The 24,236-nt window shown below is 47.2% G+C and overlaps 1 protein-coding gene across 1 annotated transcript in view; it reads left to right on the top strand.

Annotated features, from left to right (window-relative positions):
* The first annotated feature begins 8,780 nt into the window (after positions 1-8,780).
* The window catches only part of C12H1orf198 (chromosome 12 C1orf198 homolog), a 35,098-nt gene continuing 19,642 nt past the window's right edge, over positions 8,781-24,236 (top strand). The window contains exon 1 of the mRNA XM_055425832.2: positions 8,781-9,155. Within this exon, the coding sequence (XP_055281807.2) occupies positions 8,832-9,155 (324 nt within the window). The 5' untranslated portion in view covers positions 8,781-8,831. The remainder of the gene's footprint in view (positions 9,156-24,236) is intronic.

Raw genomic sequence — 24,236 nt, 5'->3', positions numbered from 1 at the left:
GTTATCAGGACCTAGGTGATACTAATGTGCTTATAGCACTCAGAGCTGCTTAGATGACAGTTTCTATTAAACAGATGAGATCACCTTCAGAAAACCCCTTGACTTTGCCCCAAATATGTGATAGACAGCAAGCCTAGTTTTTGCTTCTCTAACTCTAGTTTAGAGGCGAGTGCAGAGCTTGTGCAATATTTTGTCCCATCTAGCTCTTGGCTATTGATATAAAAGCATAACTAGTATTTCTGCGATGTAGTTTCCTTGACATCTCTGGTCTCTGTTTTCTGGAGTTTTCAAACCGTTTAATCAAAATTGTCTATATTACTGGGGTTTTGGCCTAATCGTTCTTCTAGGGACCGAGGGAGTTCGCTGAACAGTGACAGCCTATAGGTGCTGCACCAGAGGGAGAGGGTTCGGCAGATGAGGTGGGCAGGGAGGCTCCCAGTGGCTGGCTGGTCCATAGGCGGGCATGCAGCCACCTGTGTAACCACTCTGGCCTCCTTGGAGTGACTCAGGTCAGTAGCTACGATGTGCTTTCTACTGCACTGGTGGGCAGGGATGCTACACCACCAGAGTGCAGGGAGAGGGGACACAGCGAGGTCAGTGAGATGGCATTTAAACCGAACTTTCAACAATAGGTAGAATTGGGACAGGTGATCATGAAGAATAGACTTTGGAACCAACTAGATTGCTGGGCACAGAGCTAGGAGTGAGGATGATGGTGGTGCTGGGAAGGAGGAAGGCCAGGGAAGGCCAGAGGGAGTTTGGGCCTAAAGTTGTAACAGAAAGGGAGATACCCAACTGGAGGTGTTGTGAGGGGGGAGGAGGCTGGCAGAGTCACACAGGGAAGTTTGCTGGGCGTGGCTCGGAGCTGGGAACGCCAGGCATGGCAGGGTGGATGACGAGAGCTGCAGTATGGAGGGAGCAGTGGAATCAGGGCAAAGTGATATTTTGAAGACCATTACAAATACGACACACCTTGTTTACCGAGCAGACCTGTAGGATGAAGTTGTGAACTCTGTCACAACACGATGAGGATCAAGTTACTAGCGAGATTTCCTCTTCCATCCACCTCTCGTCCATTTGAAAGGTGTTTATGAAAGGCACCCTTGGGCACAGGCCAGTGACTGCTGTTTACTCAAAGGTGGGAGCTGCTCTCCTTTGCTTCCTGCCTTGCAGGTTAGACGGGGGCAGGTTCACTGACAACAGAACACGTGTTTCGTATTTTCAGTGTTCAGTAGCATCTCTCTCGCTGTTTGGAGATGAGAATTACTCATCGTACTTGACAGTTTTAATGTATCTATTACACTGAACAAGATTTTCACAGAAATTAAAAAATAAAGTACAATCACAGAAGCTTAATAGACAGCGGTTTTCATTTTTCCATATTCATTTCCATTCTTCATAGCATCTTGGTATGGCATCACCAACCCAATGGACATGAGCAAACTCAAAGAGATGATGAAGAACAGGGAAGCCTGGAAAGCTGCAGCCCATGGGGTTTCAAAGAATTAGACATGACTTAGCAACTGGACAACAAATTTTGATAATATTTTAAGTTAAAAAGATTCAAGGACATAGATCAAATTCAAGCAGTCACAGTAGAGTAAAAATGCCATGGTTCCTGAAAGTCAGTGTTTTTAGCTTCATAAAGATTTAGACAAGTGCCTGCGGTCTGGCTAATGATGAAAGAAGCAAGGAACAAGCTGGCTCCTGTCTCCTGTTGAGCAGAGAGCTCCAGCGGGTTCCATTGAACTCCACCAGGGAGCTTGGATGACCATCTGCAGATCTCAAAGGAGTGACATTCACAATGCAAGAGCCAGGGGCCCATTTAACAAATGTCAGGGCAGCATGAAGAGAACAACAGAAGGAAGAAAACCACATTCCACATCTGTGATTGTGTGGAAGTTGAGAACAGATTGTTTAGAGGAAGACAGAGGAATTCCCTTCTCAATCATTGCCACATACTTTGCAAATTTATTTATTTACTTATTTTGGTTGCTCTGGGCCTTTGTTGCTGTGTGCAGGCTTCCTCTAGTTGCGGAGAGTGGGAGCTGCCCCTCGTTGTGGTGCGTGGGCTTCCTGGGGGTGAATGCTCATGGGTGGCTTCTCTTGTTGCGGAGCACAGGCCCTTGGGCACATGGGCTTCAGTAGTTGTGGCTCACAGGCTCTAGAGCTCCCACTTAGTGGTTGTGGTGCTTGAGCTAGTTGCTCCCCAGCACGTGGAATCTTCCCAGACCGGGGATCGGACCTGTGGCCCCTGCACTGGCAGGCAGATTCTCATCCACTGTGTCACCAGGGAAGTCCCACTGCCACTCTTTCATCTCTCCTCTCCATTAGCCATTTTTATCTCCTTCATGCTGTCTCTAACTACATTTATACAGTCTCATTAAGCCAACAATTTTATATGAATTTGAAGCCATTTTCACATTATCTAAGTTCAGGCTCCTCTAACAAGGATACCACAGACTGGGCAGCTTAAACAACAAACAAGTATTTCTCATAATTCTGGAAACTGAGAAATGCAAGATCTGGGTGCCAGCAGATTCGGTGTCTGCCTGCCTCCTGGTTTGCAGATGGCCACCTTCTCACGGTGTCCTCACAGGGTGGGGGCGGTGAGACAGGCGAGCTCTCTTGTATCTTCTTATCAGGGCACTATTCTATCACCAGGACTCTGCCCTCAGGACCTAATCAGCCCCCAAAGACCCCACTCCTAAATACCATTCCAGTGGGGATGAGGGTTTCCACATATGGATTTGAACTATAACCCATAACACACATGGATAATGCTGAGAACACTGGCACTGTTCTTCCCGGGACACCAATGTCTACTTGAAATCAAATTACAAAGGAGACACTGTCTCTTTTGTGCCTACCTGCCTTCTCTTTGGCGTGATCATGAGGATTTCATTTGGGTGAGGTCTTTTTTTAAAAAATCCTACTTACTTGTTTATTTTTGGCTGCGCTGGGTCTTCGTTGCTTCACACAGGGTTTCTCTAGTTGCGGCAATCGGGCTACACTTTAGTTCTGGCATGTGGGCTTCTCAATGCGATGGCTTCTCTTGTTGCGGAGCATGGGCTCTAGGCTTTTGGGCTTCAGTGGTTGGGGTATGCGGGCTGCAGAGCCTGGGCCAGCAGCTGTGGCAAACGGGCTTAGCTGCCCCAGAGCATGTGGGGTCTTCCCGGATCAGAGATCGAACCCATGTCCCTTTCACTAGCAGGCGGATTCTTAGCTACTGGACCACCAGGGAAGTCCCTGGACTAGGTCTTAAGGATCGAATTTCCATAGTTGGAGATAATGGGGTGGGAATTTCAGATGAAGGGGGGAAAAGTGAACAACTGCTTCTAGACCTATATTCTTACAAAGGACTAAAAATCTCAGAAGCTTTTCTAAATGTAAAAATTCACACAGATTCTTCTGGCTGTTTTCAAGAGGGCTTTTAGCATTTTCCACAGAGCAGATGAGTCAGTTGTCTTTGCTATGTGAAGTATGGTGTTGACAGGGAAGGGCCCAGTTTTGAGCCCCATGTGAGTCCTGTGGTTTTACCCAGAGAAGGTGATTCTGTTCTTACAGGCACAGGGAGTGCCTCACACCTGCCTGGACTTCGTGACAGACCGTGGTTGTTTCCATGAAAACCTCCCTCCAACTGGAAAAATAACCCAACCCCTCAAAATAGTCAAAGCCCATTTCCTGCCAAAAAGTGGATCTGTGAAACCACCTCCTTGTCGTTTCTTTCTTGCCTCATCCTTTCTTTCCCTCGATCATGAACACTGCCCTCCAATCACACAGGGAGTCAGTCTTCTAAATACAGCATGAAGACTGCCTTCCGTCTCCTGTTATTCTGGGTGTGGGAGCGAAGAGCAGAGAACTGTCCTCTTTCAGGGTAGCGTCTGGAATGGCCTGTAACAGAAAGAATCATCCTCCTCAGGGAGCCTGCCTGCCTCCAAGCTGAGAGCGTCAGTCAGGAGGGCTGGCTGGGTCTGCGGCTGACTGCCTGCCATGTCGCTAACGGAGTCCCTTCCCCCAGTTGTCAGCTGTTTGCCACAGTGCCTGGAATTTCACCATGAGCTTCAACAACCGGCTTGTGAGAGCTGGTTACTTGACTCTTAGCAGGGCTAGAATGCTTGCCCTATGGTTTTCCATGACCTGGAGGGTCTTCATGGTGGTGGGGGGGAGTGGGCTCACAGATTATTTATTTGGAACAACAAATTCATTCAACAGACATCTGAACTAACAGCATACTTGAGAGTCAGCTGTGAAGAAGGCACTTTGTGGTGGTTGAGAGAAAGAAGAGGAAAGAACCCCGCCCTTGTCTTCGGCTACAAAGACCTCATTCCTGAAACACCAAACATAAGGGGGCCTAACCTGTCCAGAACCATAACAGATACAGGCCAGGTGGATGCAATATCAAAGGGCTGGCTTCACTGGCATGGTGGAGAGAGGGCCTTTCACGTGGGTCACCCTCCCTCTTTTGACACGCTACCCCTGAAGGCTGGTACAGTTTACCCCCTACCAAAAGTGAAGGAATCTAGGCTTCAGCAGGTTTTGAGCACTTCTGTGGTGGCCAGGTGTCTGGCCACAGCGCCCCACTTCAGGTGCACCCAATTTCAGTGCCTCTGGACTTTTCCCCAAAGCCATTGGGTCTTGGCAGCCCCCAGGATTCCCAGAAGTGCCCCCAGGGCAACCTTGAACCTTGGGGGATAGCTTGCTGTTTGTGTCTCTGTCAATAGTTTATTTAGTTATTTTAGTTGGAGGCTAATTACTTTACAATATTGTATTGGTTTTGCCATACATTGACATGAATCTGCCCCGGGTGTACATGTGTCCCCCATCCTGAACCCCCCTCCCACCTCCCTCCCCATCCCATCCCTCTGGGTCATCCCAGTGCACCAGCCCTGAGCACCCTCTCATGCATCGAACCTGGACTGGTGATTCGTTTCACATATGGTAATACACGTTTCAATGCCATTCTCACAAATCTTCCCACCCTCGCCCTCTCCCACAGAGTCCAAAAGACTGTTCTATACATCGGTGTCTCTTTTGCTGTCTCGTATACAGGGTTAACCTGAAACTCCAATACTTTGGCCACCTCATGCGATTAGTTGACTCACTGGTAAAGACTCTGATGCTGGGAAGGATTGGGGGTGGGAGGAGAAGGGGACGACAGAGAATGAGATGGCTGGATGGCATCACCGACTCGATGGACATGAGTTTGAGTGAACTCCAGGAGTTGGTGATGGACAGGGAGGCCTGGCGTGCTGTGATTCATGGGGTCGCAAAGAGTCGGACACAACTGAGCGACTGAACTGAACTGAACTGGACTGATACAGGGTTATCGTTACCATCTTTCTAAATTCCATATATATGTGTTAGTATACTGTATTGGTGGTTTTCTTTCTGGCTTACTTCACTCCGTATAATAGGCTCCAGTTTCATCCACCTCATTAGAACTGATTCACATGTATTCTTTTTAACGGCTGAGTAATATTCCATTGTGTATATGTACCACAACTTTCTTATCCATTCATCTGCTGATGGACATCTAGGTTGCTTCCATGTCCTGGCTATTATAAACAGTGCTGTGATGAACACTGGGGTACACATGTCTCTTTCAATTCTGGTTTCCTCAGCATGTATGCCCAGCAGTGGGATTGCTGGGTCATATGGCAGTTCTATTTCCAGTTTTTTAAGGAATCTCCACACTGTTCCCCATAGTGGCTGTACTAGTTTGCATTCCCACCATCTGTTAATAGTTTTTAAAGGAAGGCATTGACCTGGGGAGAGGAGCTCCAGGACAGCAACTATTAGCCAAGATGTCAGCTGTGTAATGGAAATGTTGGTGATCATATTGGGTATTCAATTATTATACTGAAAATGTTAATGCTGTGTTTTACTAACAAGTAATTTAGAAGATTTAATAAATCATAGCCATAAACCCAATTTATTATCAATAACCCAGTGATTAACCTTAGACACATTAATCTAATGTTAAGAGATTTTAAAAAAGGCAAAGGGACCACTGTTCTGTTTCTCTTCATTCCATCCCATGAGGGGTGATGGAGGATAATCTCAGGCAAGTTTTTTCCTTTGATGCCCCTGTATCTTTATCTGTAAAGAGGGGACAATAATGTGAAATATGTAACATTGATTCATTTCTTCATTCATAATTCATTCAACAAATAGTCACTTGAAACCTTACTCTGAATCAGGAGGCATTATTGTTCCCAAGAGTAAACAAGACAGATAAGGATCTCCCTATTGTGGAGTTTACATTCTGGTAGGGATTCAAGAACCTTTCTGAGAAAAGCAGCTGAAATGGCGTGTGCCAAGAAAGAACTCCACAGTTTAAGACTTAATCCTTAGGTAAAGCAGTTTTTGGTATGTGTCTCTATACAGTCTCTAAGAAAAGAATTCTGGGAACAAACAGCAAATACCTCAATAAGATGTTGATGAATAAAGAAATGATGTTTGGAACAGCGCAAGGTTTTAAAGCATTTCAGAGGGTCAGTGACCACATGATCGTCTCTTCATTTGGTAAAGAGCTCACTGGCTAAGTCAAATCCACAAAGAACAAGGCAGGCTGCCCCTATCCAAATTCTTGCCTAAGAAAGATGCTTAGTGCTAGAATCATCCCACTATTTTACCTTATTACATATTTGGAGTTTAGCTATCTTTACTTCTCTGAATCTATTTATCTATCTCTCCATCCATTTATCTCCTAATTGCAGCAAAATTATTTAATTCCTTTGAGTTTATTATAATATGGAAGAAATTTTCTTTTAGCTACCTCTTATTACCCACATCATGGATTTTACAGCTTGGCTGATGTCCCTGATTTGTTTCATATTGCATTTATATTATGACTTCTCTGGTAATAAATTATATTTCATCTAAACACTTAATTGGGTTATGCTTTTTTGCAAAGACCGTTTATTTCTGCAGTTGCTATGAAAACCACATGGGACCAAGTTTCTAACAGCACTGAACTCTTTCTATGTGAATTTCAAAGCAACTTCAAATATGTTAATTTCAAGAATACATCTTTAAACATCACCCACCTTATTAAACAAGTGTTCGAGGTGAGAAAGAAGGATTCAGATTGGACCTATATATTGGAGAAGGAAATGGCAACCTACCCACCTTATTAAACAAGTGTTCGAGGTGAGAAAGAAGGATTCAGATTGGACCTATATAGCATAGACTTATCTAGAAATAGACTAGTACTAAAAAACTCAACCTCCTGGCTTGATAAGTAGTCCTTCAAATACTGGGCAACCCCAGCAATTATTTGGTGGTTTTTTCCACTGCTTTTCAATATGGTATGCTAATAACACTTGATAGCAATATCTTTTATTGTAGAGCTTGTCACATTTATGACATTCTAAAAATATTTTCTAAGGAATTCTGAGCCAGAAGATAAAGCTATCACACATTTAAAACAGAATTTTGCAAGTTATTGCCACAACTGTGTTCAGAATTATCCAAGAGTTTTATTATTATTATTTGAGGTAACAATGATATTTATAACACTATATAAGTTTCAGAATTATCCAAGTGTTACTTCAGAGGCAATGACCCTAAGTAACAGCTGAAATGCAGGTTTTGTTTTTTTTTGCTTTAAACGTGGACATTTAATTCTCATCTGAGCCCTGTTACAGTCTTGTTCAAACCAGCCAGACAGTAAAGCAGATGAGGACTCTGTATAATTTTAATGGCTGTGCTCTGAGTCATACTTCAAAATGGCACACCTGGCCCCCCACACTATTGGGATGTCGCTTCTCTGCCTATGAAAACTTCCTGCTGCTCTTCAGTTTGTTTGCAAACATCATGCTGCCTAGAGTTCTTGTGATTTCTGAGATTGCAAAAGGAATCTTGGAGAAAGTAAAGACCACGCGACAGGTTTGGGGAAGAAGTCTTCACCTGCAAAAGCAAAACGAAGTACAGGTGCTAGCCCGCGGGCCCCAGATGCCTGCCCGGCAGTTTCTAACTCCTTTCTAGCGAAAGGCACTATGAGCTACTTTACTCCTCTCTTTTGGAGCCGCGGAAATTAATATTCTTTCAACACTCTAGACACTAGTCCAGTCTCCCTAGCTCCTATCTTCGGCGTCCTCTCGGCCCCGAGTCCAATCCTTCTATCAGCTCACCGCGCCAAGACCCTGGTCCAAGTTTGGGGACAGTTCAAAGAAAGAGGAAAAAGATGGCTCAGCTGAGAAAGGGGTAAGAATAAGGTGGCCTGTGGCTCGGTCCAGAAATGCCGGTCTTTCTTAGGCACATGGGAGGGAGAAAAGTTTCCTTTGTCAAACTAGTGACCACGTGGCGCTATGGCGGTCACCAGCAACAATCCCATCAGACTGCCAGGCGCGGACCTGGGGACGTGCCAGTCACCTCCTGCGCTGGCCAAGGGGAGCCCCGAAAAGTGGGGGCAGCGCGGGAATACATGAGAGAGCCGATCTGGAGGACGCAACGAGGCGTAAGAGGGTAGCTCTGGGAGCTGCGCGTAGGGCGGGGTTCGCGCGGTGGGTGGATGCGGGACGCGGGACGGGGGACGCGGGGTTCCCGGAGTGCGGGCGCCAAGACCGGGGCTCCGGGGTGGGAGTGCGGAGAGCAGGTTCGGGAAGCCGTGGGGCGCAGGCCGCGGCCCTCGCAGGGTGGGGGCGCGCAGGGCGGGGCCCTGGGAGAGGCGCTGGGCGGGCTCGGAGGCGGGGCTCCTGGGGCGGCCCGGGCTTCGGGGGCGGAAGGGCGCTGTTCGCGGGGCGGGCCGGGGGCGGTGCTGCGGCCTCCGGGCTGGGGCCGGGGGCCGGGCCGGGCGGGGGCGGAGAGCTGCGGGCAGGCAGGGCATGGCGTCCATGGCGGCGGCGATTGCGGCCTCGCGCACGGCCGTCATGAGCGCCAACCGGCCTCTGGACGACCGGGAGCGGAAGCGCTTCACCTACTTCTCGTCGCTAAGCCCCATGGCTAGGAAGATCATGCAGGACAAGGAGAAGATCCGGGAGAAGTACGGGCCCGAGTGGGCGCGGCTGCCGCCGGCGCAGCAGGACGAGATCATCGACCGGTGCCTGGTGGGGCCGAGCGCCCCGGCGCCCGGCGACCCCGAGGAGCTCCAGCGCTTCCCTGGCTTGCGCGGGCCCACGGGCCAGAAGGTGGTGCGCTTCGGGGACGAGGTAGGTGCGGATGGGCCGGCGTCCTCTCCACCCCTCCCCGGCTACGCGAGGCGCCCGCGGCCGGGCAGACACCTGCCGGCTAGCAGCCGTCCGCTCCAGACGCGCGGTCAGGGGCTGGACAGAAGGCGCAGGAACCCGGGTGGGTGGAAGGGGCGGCCTGGAGCCGCAGGTCGGGGGCTGGGGGGCTCCTCGGGGGAGTCTGTGGAGCACCGCCGAGAGAAGGAAGGAAGTCATTCAAGACCCTCCATCTAGACCTGCCCCGGCGGGCCGCACGGGACCCGAGACTTCTCTCAGAGCTGGAGGCAGTTGCTGGTAGAGAGGCAGACCAGATTGGCAGCAGCAGGGGATTTTAAGCCAGGCCAGCCTAGGTTCTAATCTGTTCTGCCATTTAGCTGTCTGGCTGTGGGTGACCTAACCTTTTAGAGCCTCAGGTACCCCCAAGAATAATAATACCCACCCCAACCCTGCTAGGGAAGGTAGTCAACGTTGTATACGTAATAATATTAATAATATTTGTAATGAATTGTGCGGGGAGACTGAAATTGTCAAGCAAGATAACAAGAATAAAGAGGTGCCTTCCAAGATTTACCAAAGCCTAAGATATTTCCGAGTGAGCCCCATGTGCAGCTTTGTTTTGGGAGTGAGTGTGGTGGCCCCTCTTCTCCATTGAAAAACACTGGATACGTTTAAATGAGCTGTTGAAAACCTTTGGTACATATAAGGGCATGTCTGGGCCTCTGACCTAGACACTCTGCTGGGACTTCTAGAGGGGTGGTCACTGGAGGAAGAAACCCTGAAGCTAGAAAAAACTCAGGGATGACCCATGGAAAGTCACAAAGGCCTGAGTGTTCTGTACTGCTCAGAAAGTTGGCTTTTTCCTGGAAATATGTTTAACTAAAACCTGTTTGGTGCCAAATTTTTGGCTCTTGGGCTTTTCAAACTCAACTTTTGGTCCAGGTCGAAAGCAGCAAGCAATTTACAATGAAATCCACATGCTTTGAGGCTGCAAGGATGAAGGGCCAAGCTTGGAGAGATTTTCTGAGGAAGTTGTGGACTGCAGAAGGAATTCTAGTTGGAGAATGAGATTTTAATCTGATTTTCAGGCGTGGGTGTGCGGAAACGTTGATTAATACAAAATGTTTGTGGTCATAAACCCACTTTAATTTGAGGGATGTGTGAGAGGCAGACATATGCTGCCCACATGGCTTTATTCTGACAGGATGAAAAGTCTTCATTGGATTTTAAACTCTAAAGGCTTTGCCAGGAAAAACGAGGGTGTGGTAACGGAAGGGATGAGAATATACGTTTAAAATGTAATCCCAGAGCTGAAACACATTTAATGTGAAAGTAAGCATCCCTAAAGATGTTTGCAGTGTTAGTGCTCAGATTTGGGTGATGGAAAAGCAGGCAGCCCCTTTTGGAAACGTCATGAGTAAATAAACTGGGAGAGGAAATAAAGCTGCAAGTACTTACAGATGTTGGAGAGTCACTGTCATTTTCCTTTAGCTGCCTGGCTAAGAATATCCACATGCCTATTCATCATCAAAAGGCCTGTGCCGTATTGCTGATAAGATGTGACCAAGTGAATTGTGTACTCTGATTTCTTAACTGGGTACTGGACAGAGCCATTTGTGAATTTGTAAACCCAAAGCAATTTAACAGCCAATAGAACGTTTTGTTGTGGTACTTGCATATTCTTCCAGGAGCACAAGAGCCCTGTTTTTCAGAACTGAACTCAGCTTTGCACAACAGCCTGCCTGGGAGCGTGATCTGCAAACCTCCTGCCAGGCTCTCAGCTTGAGTAGTAGAGACACAGTGAGTTTGAAGAAAGGTACAGAGGAACATTGCCCAGAGCTTTTTTGTCTTTTTGGCTACAGTGATTTAATCCCACTAGGGAGTTTAAAGTGTGTTATGTTGACTTGGCACTAGAGTAGAGTTGGTGGTCTCATGCCCAGGAGTGCGGTTGTTCTTGGAGGAGGGTTGGCTCCTGGGCACAGGGGTGATGGCGGGGGCAGGGTGGGGGTGCCCCCTCTGTGGGCTGCTGGACAGAGTAGCCTGAATAGGTGGCCCCAGGCTTACCCAAAAGGGCCCTGAGCCAGACTGAGTCAGCGCTCTGTCCCTTCCTGTTTGATCTGCTTTCAGATGTAGTCTCTGTGGCCTCCACAGCCCGTCTTGGAACAGAGAACGCTCCTTGGACTCTGCCACTGCCAGCATCCACAGTTGGCTCATTGAAGGATGGGTGCTCAGGTGAACCCCAGCTCTTGCTTTAGCCAGTGTCTGACCTTGGATGACAGGCAGGGTGGGCCTTGTAGATATTTGGGAAAGACCACATGGGATACTGGGTTCCCAGGGCCTTTATAATAGGAGGCACCTGGCTTGGTTGTGCGTGTTGGGTTTGCTTTGGCTCCCCATCAACTAACTTCTGACTGTGGTAATTCATTAATGTCTCTGAACTCCTCCAGTGGGAAGAGCAGTAACAGGATGACAGCAGAGCTTATGTGTAGGAAAGGCCTGTGGGATTAAAAACGGCTGCTGCCGCCAGTGGCAAAAGTGTCAGTGTTAAGGTTATTAGCTGTCGTCTGTCTGTGTCCACTTTTGAAAATCACTGTCATGAAATAAATTCCTCCCGTTGCTAAGCTTCGAGTTGGCCATGTAGAGTCCCACGTGAGAAGGAGCTCTGCTCTGATGAGCTCTGGGGACTCACACTGGGGCACATGTTGAAAGCTGGGCTGGCTCTGTCCACAGTGTGGACGTGAGGTGCCCTGACTTCTGATCAGCCATCATTCCAGCCTCAGATTGTGACCCCCTTTCAGCCGTCATGAAGGACCAGGACATCGCCTATTTCTTTGAACACCCTCTACCCTGTCGCCAGTAACATTTTTGCATCCCAGACAGCCACATTTTATGTCAGATCACGTGAATACAGCCTTCAACTGTGGCTGTCATCCAGTCATTGTTATGTGTTGCAGGAACAAGCAAGTGGAGACTTGCTTGTGTATTGATGGTCATGGATCTTGGCAGGGCTCGGCTCACACTTCCAGTTGGCACACGTGGGGCTGCTCTGTGTAGGACAGGTGTGGCAGCATGCCGTCTGTTCATTTTTACGTTTGCTGCCTGTAAAGCAAGAGGACCAGTGTCCAGGCCCAGATCCACCCTTGCTGGGAGGACGAGCCTGACGCAGAGAGGGAGGCTGGCTGCCTGCCTTTGAGCATGGAAGACATGAAGGGTTCTATCTGTTTTTTGGTTCTTACTACCTTGGCAGTCAACCGAGTGACTATTTCCCTAAGCCTCCTATGTTAGACACTAGAGCCATTCATGCTTCAGGGATGCCTAGCCTTCCCTGGTGGCTCAGTGGTAAAGAATCCCCCTGCCAATGCAGGAGATGCAAGCGATGCAGGTTCAATCCCGGGGACGGGAAGATCCCCTGGAGGAGGAAATGGCAACCTGCTCCAACATTCTTGCATGGAAAATGCCATGGACAGAGGAGCCTGGAGGGCTGCCGTCCATGGGGTAGCAAAGAGTTGGACATGACTGAGTGACCGAGCATACCCGGCTTACCAGACCTCTCGGGCTTATAGGCCTTGCTTGGAACAAACAGGGACATTGGGCTTGCCCTTTGCATCACATATTTGGTCTGAATGTTAAGGCATGTTTGCAAATAGGTGCTTTCAGCAGTTTGACTTGCCCTGTGCTTCTCAATTCCTGCCTTCTTCCTACAGCAGTAAAAGTCTGGGGAATGGCTTATTTTAGGAGATGAAGAGCTTTCATCTAGGGAGATTTAGGTATCACTCCAGTCTGCCTCCACAGCTTCCTGTTATCAAATAGCAAACACAGAAAACAAAACCCTGACTTCCTAGGCATTCATAGCTCTCTGCTCCCTGCCCTTACTCCCAGATTCTTGCCACCAGTCTAGCAGGATCCGAGAATTCAGGGTTCTGAGCTCGTGCCACAGCTAGGCTCCAGATAAGCCATAAGCAGGTGAACTCAGAAATTGGAGTGTTGCTTCTCATGGACCTACTTGCCTGTTTTATCTCTTCATAAAGTAAGTGGGGCTGGGTAGGAAGGATGTTTCCATGTGCCAACCCCAGGGATCTGGATCTGGATTTTGAGTGCTGGAGAATGTGTATTGTAAGCCCTGGAGCCAGGTAGCTCCACCCCCTGTTCAGCAGCTTAATGACCAGCTGCCGTTGGAAGGAGGTGTTCCCCTCAGCCCGTGTGTCCCTCCCACTCTTGCAGGAGCCAGAGGACTGGCTGGCTGCTCTTTCACTCCACCTGGCCTTCAGCTCCTTTTCTGGGGCTGCGTATGGCCTTCCTGACTCCTGCAGGCAGGAGACTGTCTGCAGGCCTCTGAAGGCCCCTCAGTTTTCCACAGCCCCGCTGCCTGTCCAGCTCCTGCTCCCCCATGGCTGGTGAAGCACCCTTCCCTGAAGTGCTCAGGAGGAGGGGGTCAGTATGGAGCCCCCCAGTCAGCAAACTTTGATGAGCTGCTGGCATCCAGGCCATGCCCTTTGGGCTGCCTGCAAAGGGTCACCTTGCCCTCTCTCCTTAGGGTCTAGGCTGGACAGCCTAGATGTTTGTGTTTTAAAATAAACTAATTAAGTATACAGTTTCTAAACTGACATACCTGTGTGTGCGTGCATGCTAAGTTGCTTCACTAGTGTCTGTTTATTTGTGACACCATGTACTGTAGCCTGCCACGCTTCTCTGTCTGTGGGATTCTCCAGGCAAGAATACTGGAGTGGGTTGCCATGACCTCCTCCAGGGGATCTTCCCGACCCAGGGGTTGAACCCATGTCCCCTGCATCTCCTGCATTTCAGGTGGATTCTTTACCGCTGAGCCACCAGGGAAGCCCAGCGTAACTTTATGTTACTGTTAAAAGTTTCAAGCGGCATTATGAAGCAGTTGGTAGTCCTTCAAGAATGCTCAATTATTAAATCTTCGTCAGATTTGAGTTTGGTTGGCTCTGTGGCTTCCTGAAGCAGGACTTGTGATGTGTGAGGTCACCTCTTCCCCTTTTGCTTCAGCAGCTTGGCTTTTTATTTTTCAGCCTTTGGCCCCCAAATGAGAAATTTGAGAGTTACTTTTTCAGTGTTTTGGATGTTTTTATTTTTTTAAGACAGGTGGAGTGTGTAATTATGAATCCCACACTTCTGTCTGGCAGATGCATGCATTCTTTAGAAAAGATGACGGGGTGGATGTGTTGTACCATGTCCTGGTGCCTGTGCCCTGGCTCCAAGCAGGAGCTGAGAACGTGGCTGTGGGTCCGTGTTCACCTCCACAGGCTGTGAGGAGGAGGCTGTGGGTCTCTTCCACAGGCTTCCCTTTGCAGACAGATAGTTCTCTATCTAGAGAAGCACCTGGCCTGGGACCCTGCATAGCTGGCACCTCTGGAGGAGGAAGGGTATTGAAACCCTCAGCCTGGGAGCTGAGGCAGCCACACTGGCTCCCCCTGGTACCCCCGCCTGGGTGTGTGTGTGTGGCCCAGTAATTACCAGGGAACAGGTTTTGCAAAAAAGTGAAATGACTTGCTCCTTGTCTCCCAGGGTGAGGGGCAGAGCTGGGAAGCCTACTGGCACATCTGAAGTCATCTTGTAATTGACGGGAGTTACTTTGACATTCTAAAAATAATATCCATTTCTCAGAAAAATAAATCAAGGCCAGACCTGTCTTCAACTTCCTACTCCGTTCTCCTGTTTGTTTCCTTTGACCTCTGCCCCACCTACCTTCCCAGTCACCACCTAGGAACCGGAGTTTTTGTTTTTGGTAAGGTTTGAAAGGAGTACGTCAAGGCTGTATATTGTCACCTTGCTTATTTAACTTATATGCAGAGTACATCATGAGGAACGCTGGGCTGGAAGAAGCACAAGCTGGAATCAAGATTGCTGGGAGAAATATCAGTAACCTCAGATATGCAGATGACACTACCCTTATGGCAGAAAGTGAAGAGGAACTCAAAAGCCTCTTGATGAAAGTGAAAGAGGAGAGTGAAAAGGTTGGCTTGAAGCTCAACATTCAGAAAACTAAGATCATGGCATCTGGTCCCATCACTTCATGGGAAATAGATGGAAAAACAGTGGAAACAGTGTCAGACTTTATTTTTTGGGGCTCCAAAATCACTGCAGATGCTGATTGCATCCATGAAATTAACAGACGCTTACTCCTTGGAAGGAAAGTTATGACCAACCTTGATAGCATATTAAAAAGCAGAGACATTACTTTGCCAACCAAGGTGTGTCTAGTCAAGGCTATGGTTTTTCCCGTGGTCATGTATGGATGTGAGAGTTGGACTGTGAAGAAAGTTGATCGCCGAAGAATTGATGCTTTTAAACTGTGGTGTTGGAGAAGACTCTTGAGAGTCCCTTGTACTGCAAGGAGATCCAACCAGTCCATTCTAAAGGAGATCAATCCTAGGTGTTCATTGAAAGGACTGATGCTAAAGCTGAAACTGCAATACTTTGGCCACCTCATGCGACGAGTTGACTCACTGGAAAAGACTCTGATGCTAGGAAAGGTTGGGGGCAGGAGGAGAAGGGGACGACAGAGAATGAGATGGCTGGATGGCATCACCAACTCTGTGGACATGAGTTTGAGTGTACTCCGGGAGTTGGTGATGGACAGGGAGGCCTGGCGTGCTGTGATTCATGGGGTCGCGGAGAGTCGGACACGAATGAGCGACTGAACTGAACTGAACTGAACTGTGGAGGCCTGAGTTTCTGTACTTGTGTTCATGATGGAACCTGTCCAGTAGTTAAATTGTAACTCTTTTTCTGTTGTCAGAACTGCAGTTTCCTCCTTCCCAGTGACGGAAACCATCTTATCTCAGCAGAATTAAATGTATTCAGTACTGCAGGTCAAAGGGGAAAGGATGGATTCCATAAATATATAAACAATAGAATAAGAATAAGCAGCTGGTTAAAATCAAGAGTATATTCTTCTCCCTACGCCTTCTTTTTTTTTTTTTAGTGGACTTTATTCTTCAGAGCATTGTTGGGTTCACAGCAGGACTGAGCAGAAAGTACAGAGGTTTCCATATACCCACCTCCTCATACATGCACAGCCCCCCCCAGAATCAACAGCCCCCCCACAGCAGCGCGTTTACTGTGATCAGTGAAGCCATACATCCTCACCCAGTTCGTAGTTTACATTGCAGTTCACTCTTTTTAAAAATTTATGTTTTCCACTATTTTTTAACGATGCTTTTGAACTGTGGTGTTGGAGAAGACTCTTGAGAGTCCCTTATACTGCAAGGAGATCCAACCAGTCCATTCTAAAGGAGATCAATCCTGGATGTTCATTGGAGGGACTGATGCTAAAGCTGAAACTCCAATACTTTGGCCACCTCATGCGACGAGTTGACTCACTGGAAAAGACTCTGATGCTGGGAAAGGTTGGGGGTGGGAGGAGAAGGGGACGACGGAGAATGAGATGGCTGGATGGCATCACCAACTCTGTGGACATGAGTTTGAGTGTACTCCGGGAGTTGGTGATGGACAGGGAGGCCTGGCGTGCTGTGATTCATGGGGTCGCGGAGAGTCGGACACGACTGAGCGACTGAACTGACTGACTGACTGACTATTTTTTAATAATCTAATTAATTTTTGGCTGCGCTTGGTTTTAGTTGCTGGGCACAGACTTCCTCTATTGCAGTGAGCAGAGCTGGTGGATTCTTTGCTGTGGTGTGTGGGCTTCTCATTGCCGGGCCTTCTCTTGTTGCAGAGCACAGGCTGTAGGCGCTGGGCTTCCCTAGCTGTGGTGCACGGGCTTAGTTGCTCCGCAGCATGTGGCAGGCGGATTCTAATCCACTGCGCCACCAGGGAAGCCCTATAGTTCACTCTTGATATTGGACATTCAGTGGTTTGGACTAATGTTTGAGGACACGATTCCATTATTATATTGATAGTACCATATAGAGTATTTCACTGTCCTAAAAACCCTGTATGCTTTTCTTGTTCATCCCTTTCTCCCCTCCAGTCCCTAGAAACTGCTTGTCTTTTTACCATCACCATAGTTTTGCCTTTTCCAGTTGACATGTGGTTTGAATCATGGAGTATGCAGCCTTTTCTGATTGACTTCTGTCACTTAGTAATAGGCATTAAGTTTCCTCTGTGTCTCTTCATGGCTTGATAGCCCATTTTTCCTAGCACTGAATAATAGTCTACAGCCTGAATGTACCACAGTTTTCTTAGCCATTCATAGCCATTCACCCATGAAAGGACATCTTAGTTACTTCTAAGTATTGGCATTTATGACTGAAGCTGCTATAAGCAGCCGTGTGTAGGTGCTTATGTGGAACTAAGAAGATCAAACCAGTCCATCCTAAAGGAAATCAGTCCTGGGTGTTCATTGGAAGGACTGATGCTGAAGCTGAAGCTCCAATACTTTGGCTACCTGATGTGAAGAACTGACTCATTTGAAAAGGCCCTGATGCTAGGAAAGATTGAAAGCCAGAGAAGGAGATGACAGAGGATGAGATGGTTGGATGGCATCACCGACTTGATGAACATGAGTTTGAGCAAGCTCTGGGAGTTGGTGATGGACAGGGAGGCCTGGTGAGCTGTCATCCATGGTGTTGCAAAGAGTCCGACACGACTGAGCCACTGAACTGAAGTTTTCAACTCATTCGGCTAAATACCAGGGAGTATGATTCCCTCCATTCTGTTTTTAACACGCTCCTGTGAATTTGAGGTACAGACTGACACTAAGCAGATCATCAGGAAGAAGGTGCTTGGTGCAGGATGTGCCAAGAGACCCCAGCCAGCTGACATCCCTGAAGGGATGAGACACTCAGCAACACAAGGAGTGTCTGTCCCACTGCTGCAGGCTCTGCCATCTGAGCGTCATTTCTATAGTGTGGAGTATTTCACAGTTTAAACTTCTTACCTTTAAGCCAAGATGGCACCGTCTGTCAATCGACTGGAAACTCCCCCAGTTTATGGACTTAGGAGGACAATGATAATGTATGGTTCCATTGAGCACTGCTTGTGAACCACTCAAGAAAAATCAGATGTATTTCTGGGGAGCTTAATGGTTGGAATTCTAACTTTTAGAGACTCAGCCCTCTAGGTGGCAGAAGAAATTTAACAAACAGCACACCATATTTTGACTGTACGACATCAGAGTATTTATGATTACTTATTGTAGTTATGCAGAGGCATTATTAGAAATGCTGTTGCAGTAGTTGTAAGTAATCTTTGACTCTGGGAAGAATGAAATGAAAGTAGCCTTTTAGTTCAGTTCAGTTCCGTTGCTCAGTCATGTCTGACTCTTTGCGACCCTATGGACTGCAGCACGCCAGACCTCCCTGTCCATCACCAACTCCCGGAGCTCACTCAAACTCATGTCCATCAAGTTAGTGATGCCATCCAGCCATCTCATCCTCTGTCGTCCTCTTCTTCTCTCGCCTTCAATCTTTTCCAGCATCAGGGTCTTTTACAGTGAGTCAGTTCTTCACATCAGGTGGCCAAGAGTTTCAGCTTCAGTATCAGTCCTGAATATCCATTCAGGACTGATTTCCTTTAGGATGAACTGGTTGGATCTCCTTGCAGTCCAAGGGACTCTCAAGAGTCTTCTCCAACACCACAGTTCAAAAGCATCAGTTCTTTAGCACTTAGCTTTCTTTATACTCCAGCTCTCACATCCATACATGACCACTGGAAAAACTATAGCATTGCATAGACGGACCTTTGTTGGCAAAGTAATGTCTCTGCTCTTTAATGTGCTGTGTAGGTTAGTCATAGCTTTTCTTCTAAGGAGCAAGTGTCTTTTAATTTCATGGCTGCAGTCACCATCTGCAGTGATTTTGGAGCCCCCCAAAAAAGTCAGCCACTGTTTACACTGTTTCCCCATCTATTTCCCATGAAGTGATGGGACCAGTTGCCATGATCTGAGTTTTCTGAATGTTGAGTTGTAAGCCAGCTTTTTCACTCTCCTCTTTCATTTTCATCAAGAAGCCCTTTAGTTCTTTTTCACTTTCTGCCATAAGAGTGGTGTCATCTGCACATCTGAAGTATTTGAAATTTCTTTCAGCAATCTTGATTCCAGCTTGTGCTTCATCTAGCCCAGCATTTCTCATGGTGTACTCTGCATATAAGTTAAATAAGTAGGGTGACAATATATATCTTTGATGTACTCCTTTCCCCATTTGGAACCAGTCTGTTGTTCCATGTCCAGTTCTAACTGTTGCTTCTTGACCCATATACAGATTTCTCAGGATGCAGGTAAGGTGGTCTGGTATTCCCATTTCTTTAAGAATTTTCCAGTTTGTTGTGATCCACATAGTCAAAGGCTTTAGCATAGTCAATAAAACAGAAGTAGATGTTTTACTGGAACTCTCTTGCTTTTTTGATGATCCAGCAGATGTTGGCAATTTGATCTCGGTTCCTTTGCCTTTTCTAAATCCAGCTTGTACATCTGGAAGTTCATGTACTGTTGGAGCCTGGCTTGAGCAATTTTGAGCATGACTTTACTAGCATGTGAGATGAGTGCAATTGTGCGGTAGTTTGAGCATTCTTTGGCATTGCCTTTCTTTGGGATTGGATGGAAAATTAACCTTTTCCAATCCTGTGGCCACTGCTGAGTTTTCCAAATTTGCTGGCATATTGAATGGAGTACTTCAACAGCATCATCTTTTAGGATTTGAAATAGCTCAGCTTGAATTCTGTCACCCCCACTAGCTTTGTTTGTAGTGATGCTTCCTAAGACCCACTTGACTTTGCATTCCAGGATGTCTGGCTCTAGGTGAGTGATTACACCGTCGTGGATATCTGGGTCATGAAGATCTTTTTTGTGTAGTTCTTTATTCTTGCTACCTCTTCTTAATATCTTCTGCTTCTATTAGGTCCATTTCTGTCTTTTATTGTGCCCGTCTTTGCATGAAATGTTTGTTTGGTATCTGATTTTCTTGAAGAGATCTCTAGTCTTTCCCATTCTATTGCTTTCCTCTATTTCTTTGCATTGATCATTGAGGGAGGCTTTCTTATCTCTAAAGCAGCCTTTAGACGTGATTTGCTGAGGCCTTTAGAGGTGATTTGCTTTCTGCCGTAAGGGTGGTGTCATCTGTATATCTGAGGTTATTGATATTTCTTTAGCAGCGTTTAGATGTGATTTTGCTGAGCCTTGTGGTGTTTAGGAGACTGTTTGCTTTGGTTATTATACTGATGACACAGAGTATGGTTTTGCTTGCTTCAAAGTGGGGTAGGTGAGAGCCAGCCCTGTAAACCACGGGCCTCTTGTGAGAGCAGCTGGCATCCAGGTTGGTTTACTAGAAGTCCTTACTTGGGAACAATGAGAGCCATGTAGCAGTATTGACTGAGGCCACCTCTATAGGTGGGGTGGCCTGGGCAGAGAGGTGGAACGCCTGAGCCTTGGAGGTCAGCACGTGCAGCCTGTGTGGCCAGGTGCCTCTGTGAGAAGCGGGAGTCAGGTGTCCTGTGGAGGACTGAAGTAGGTGAGCTGCCCATGGGAACAGCTGCATTAGAATGACTTAGGGAGTTGCTGGATCATAACCAGGTGGCAACAGTGGTCAAGAATCCGCTTGCCAATGCAGAAGATACAATGCAGGAGATACAAGTTCAATCCCCGGGTCAGGAAGATCCCCTGGAGGAGGGCATGGCAACCCACTCCAGTATTCTTGCCTGAGAATCCCCATGGGCAGAGGAGCCTGGCGGGCTACAGTCCATGAGGTTGCAGAGTCAGACATGACTGAGCACACATACACAGGGAGCTGTTGGTTTTCTGTAACTATGTCAGGTGGGACCCACGGCTTCTGCCTGTTAAAACAGCACCCTAGGTGATTCTGATTTACAGCTAGATCTGAAACCTTTAAGCTGAGAGTGCTCTTTAGAGAGCCTTGAATCTGGTGTCTATGAATGGCACAAACATGGACCCAAGACCAGTAAGGACCTAGGAAGTGGCCATGCCCTCAGGCTACCTGGGACAGATATGCCAGAGAGAGGGCATCTGCAGAAAGGTGCGGTTTTTTCAGGTTGCAGAGTGGTTCCCAGCCTGTCCCTCAGTGAGGCCTGGAGACTCAGAAGCAAGACTCTCCGAGAGCTTCAGGGGTCTCCGAAGTACTTCTTTTGACTGTTGTAGGAAAGGCACATCTGCCGGCTGCTAGTGACCTAGTTTTGTGGAGGGGAAGCTCAGAGTTGCTTTGTAATGCCCGTGCTCCTGGCCCCGCTTCCTTAGGCTGGCCTCTGGGCCCGGCCGACGGTCATCCACTGTGGACACTGCCATCCACAGGTGCTGCCCCCCCACACTGGAGATGAAATGAAGTTCACTGGCTCTGAGGTTGGGAAGGAAGTTATAAAAGAAGAAATGACTCAGTATCCCGTCATAGAGGAAAGGCTAATATTTCTAACATTTCACCTTTGAAATGAATTTTAAGTTCAGAGTTTCTCACTTTAGAATAGTTTTGGAATAGCCATGACTTTTACAGAGAAACCAACCATTCTAGATGAGTTACTAGATAATTTCAAAGGCAAGATGACCAAAATCCTTAAAAATTTTAATAGTGAAAATTGCATTTAGAGTAGAATATGGTGAATTTCAGGGTTTCTGGTATTGATTGCAGCTTGTGCTGTGTTGGGAAATGTTCAGCATCTGACGTCAGGGCAGTGAGGGGAGCAGCCCTGCTGTGGAGCACCCGCTGGTTGCCATGGAGATGCTCCCCTAGGTGCTGTCCAAGCCCCAAGGTAGCTTACGGAATCAGAGCCAGTCAGGGAGGTGCAGCAACCCCACTGTGTGTTGTTACAGACACACTTTCTGTCTTGCAGGTACAATGGATATAAATAATGTCAGGAGCAGAGATATAGCAAGGCAGGCTAAAGTAGTTAGGAAATGATCTTTTTAGTATTTGTTACCCTTGTCAGGTTTTTTTTTTGGAGTGGGGAGGGGTCACTTTTATTTTGAAAAATAAATTTTCAGAGCAATGTAAGGTTCCCAGCAAAAATGAGTAGAAAGTGTAGATTTCTGGCACACTCCCTGCCGCCACACATGCGCAGCCTCTTCCAATACCAGCGTGCCCCGCCAGAGTGGGACATTTGCCACAGTGGATGAACCTGCATACCATTATTGCCCTGAGTCCATAGTTTACACTGCAGTTTACTCTTGCTGCTGTCCATTCTGGGTTTTGAGAAGAGTATCCACCGTTACAGTATGTACAGAGTAGTTTCACTGTCCTAAAAACCTTCTGTGCCTTCTCATCCCTCCTTCCATTTAACCCTGGCAACCACTGATCTTCTTACTGTCTCCATAACTTTACCTTTTCCAGAATGTCGTATCGTCCGAGTCATATAATGCATTCAGAGCCTTGCAGTTCTGATGCCGCCGTGCGCCCAGTGGCCGGAGAGCCGCGCCTGCTGCCAGCGCTGCTTGTGGCTGGGGTCTGCAGCCAGCCAGTGGCTGACGGCAGAGCTTCAATCGCATTTTTGTTTGGCGTGTTTATTTTTGTTAAGTGCTTTATTATTTTTTTATGAGCTTGGAGCTGCAGAAATCTAAGGAATTTGCCCCTTGACTCAGTTTCTTGCTGGCGCAAACAAAAGATTATTGACTTGACATCAGGTTGTGGAGAAATCACAGGGTGGCCGTCTGTCTTCAGCCCTTTTGGAATTTCAGCCAACATGGACTGCAGCCACTGGAGCATGCTTACCATGCTCCAGGCTACATTTTTGCTCCTAAGAGTCTTTTTTTAAACAATAGCTAATTCTTTATTACTCCATGAGTACATATACAAATTTTAGACATCTTATCCATGTCAATCAGAGATGACTACCAATAAGACTTTCCTTTCATGTTTATCAGATTTTATAAAATATATTTACTGTTTCCCAAATTCTTCATCAAGGTATTATGAGGAATAATTCTTTTAAAAGTATACAGTATGAACGAGAATGATCAAATATAGCTCAAATGAAGCATTGTTATAGAAAGCGTATTTCATTGGTTCCCTCTTTTACTCCTGTTCAATTTTTTTTTCTTTATTTCATGTAATATTGTTTTTTCATCTTCATTATTTCTTTCATTCACAAAATTACCTAAGGAGGAATACATTTATAACTTGTATATGTATATTGGTAGGGGAGAAGATAGGCCAGGATTACTGTAGAAAAAAGCTGAAAAAATAGAGAAGAACGTTGTTCCTAAGAGTCTTGCACTCATTCACCTTCCAAACCCCCAAACCTTCTTACTCTGTTCTTTGCAGATTTCAAAGGGACTCAAGCTGCATAATTAATATTCAGAGGATTGGTGATGGACAGGGAGGCCTGGCATGCTGTGATTCATGAGGTCGCGGAGAGTCGGACACGACTGAGTGACTGAACTGAACTGAACTGAACTGATCGTATCACATGAGAAGGGATGTGTCCTGCTTTTAGCCAGTGATCCTGCTCCCTGCTCTGTCTTTGCCTATCCACTGAATCTCCATGCACCTCCTCTGTCCCCTGAGGTGGCCACTGGGTTGTCCCTCCTCCAGACAGAGGGAACACATTTGCCAGTTGGTTTCCCTTTGTCCTTTTTTCACTGGTCCAAATCTAGAATAAAGGGGACTTACATTCCATCAAGGAGATCCAACCAGTCCATTCTAAGGGAGATCGATCCTGGGTGTTCTTTGGAAGGACTGATGCTAAAGCTGAAACTGCAATACTTTGGCCACCTCATGTGACGAGTTGACTCACTGGAAAAGACTCTGATGCTGGGAAAGGTTGGGGGCGGGAGGAGAAGGGGACGACTGAGAATGAGATGGCTGGATGGAATCACCGACTCTGTGGACATGAGTTTGAGTGAACTCCGGGAGTTGGTGATGGACAGGGAGGCCTGGCGTGCTGTGATTCATGGGGTTGCAGAGAGTTGGACACGACTGAGCGACTGAACTGAACTGAACTGAATATTCCATCAGCCTCCTTTATTTTTCCCATCTGACAAACAAAGTCTTTCTTGTTGTATTGCTTCTAAGAGGAACTTAGAGGGTCCTGAGATCATAGAATTTTAAGGACTTTCAGGTCATTTAGCTCAACTACAGTTTTCTCCCACTTCTTGACCACACATTCCTGGACTCACGGCCCCTTTAGCTGAGACTTGTTAAC

The sequence above is a fragment of the Moschus berezovskii genome, chromosome 12 (assembly GCF_049115385.1).
Source record: "Moschus berezovskii isolate FMDL1 chromosome 12, NW_MosBer_1.0, whole genome shotgun sequence".
In the NCBI taxonomy this organism is placed as follows: domain Eukaryota; kingdom Metazoa; phylum Chordata; class Mammalia; order Artiodactyla; family Moschidae; genus Moschus; species Moschus berezovskii.
The sequence above is the reverse complement of the archived record's forward strand: the minus strand, read 5'-3'. Positions and strand labels throughout refer to the sequence as shown.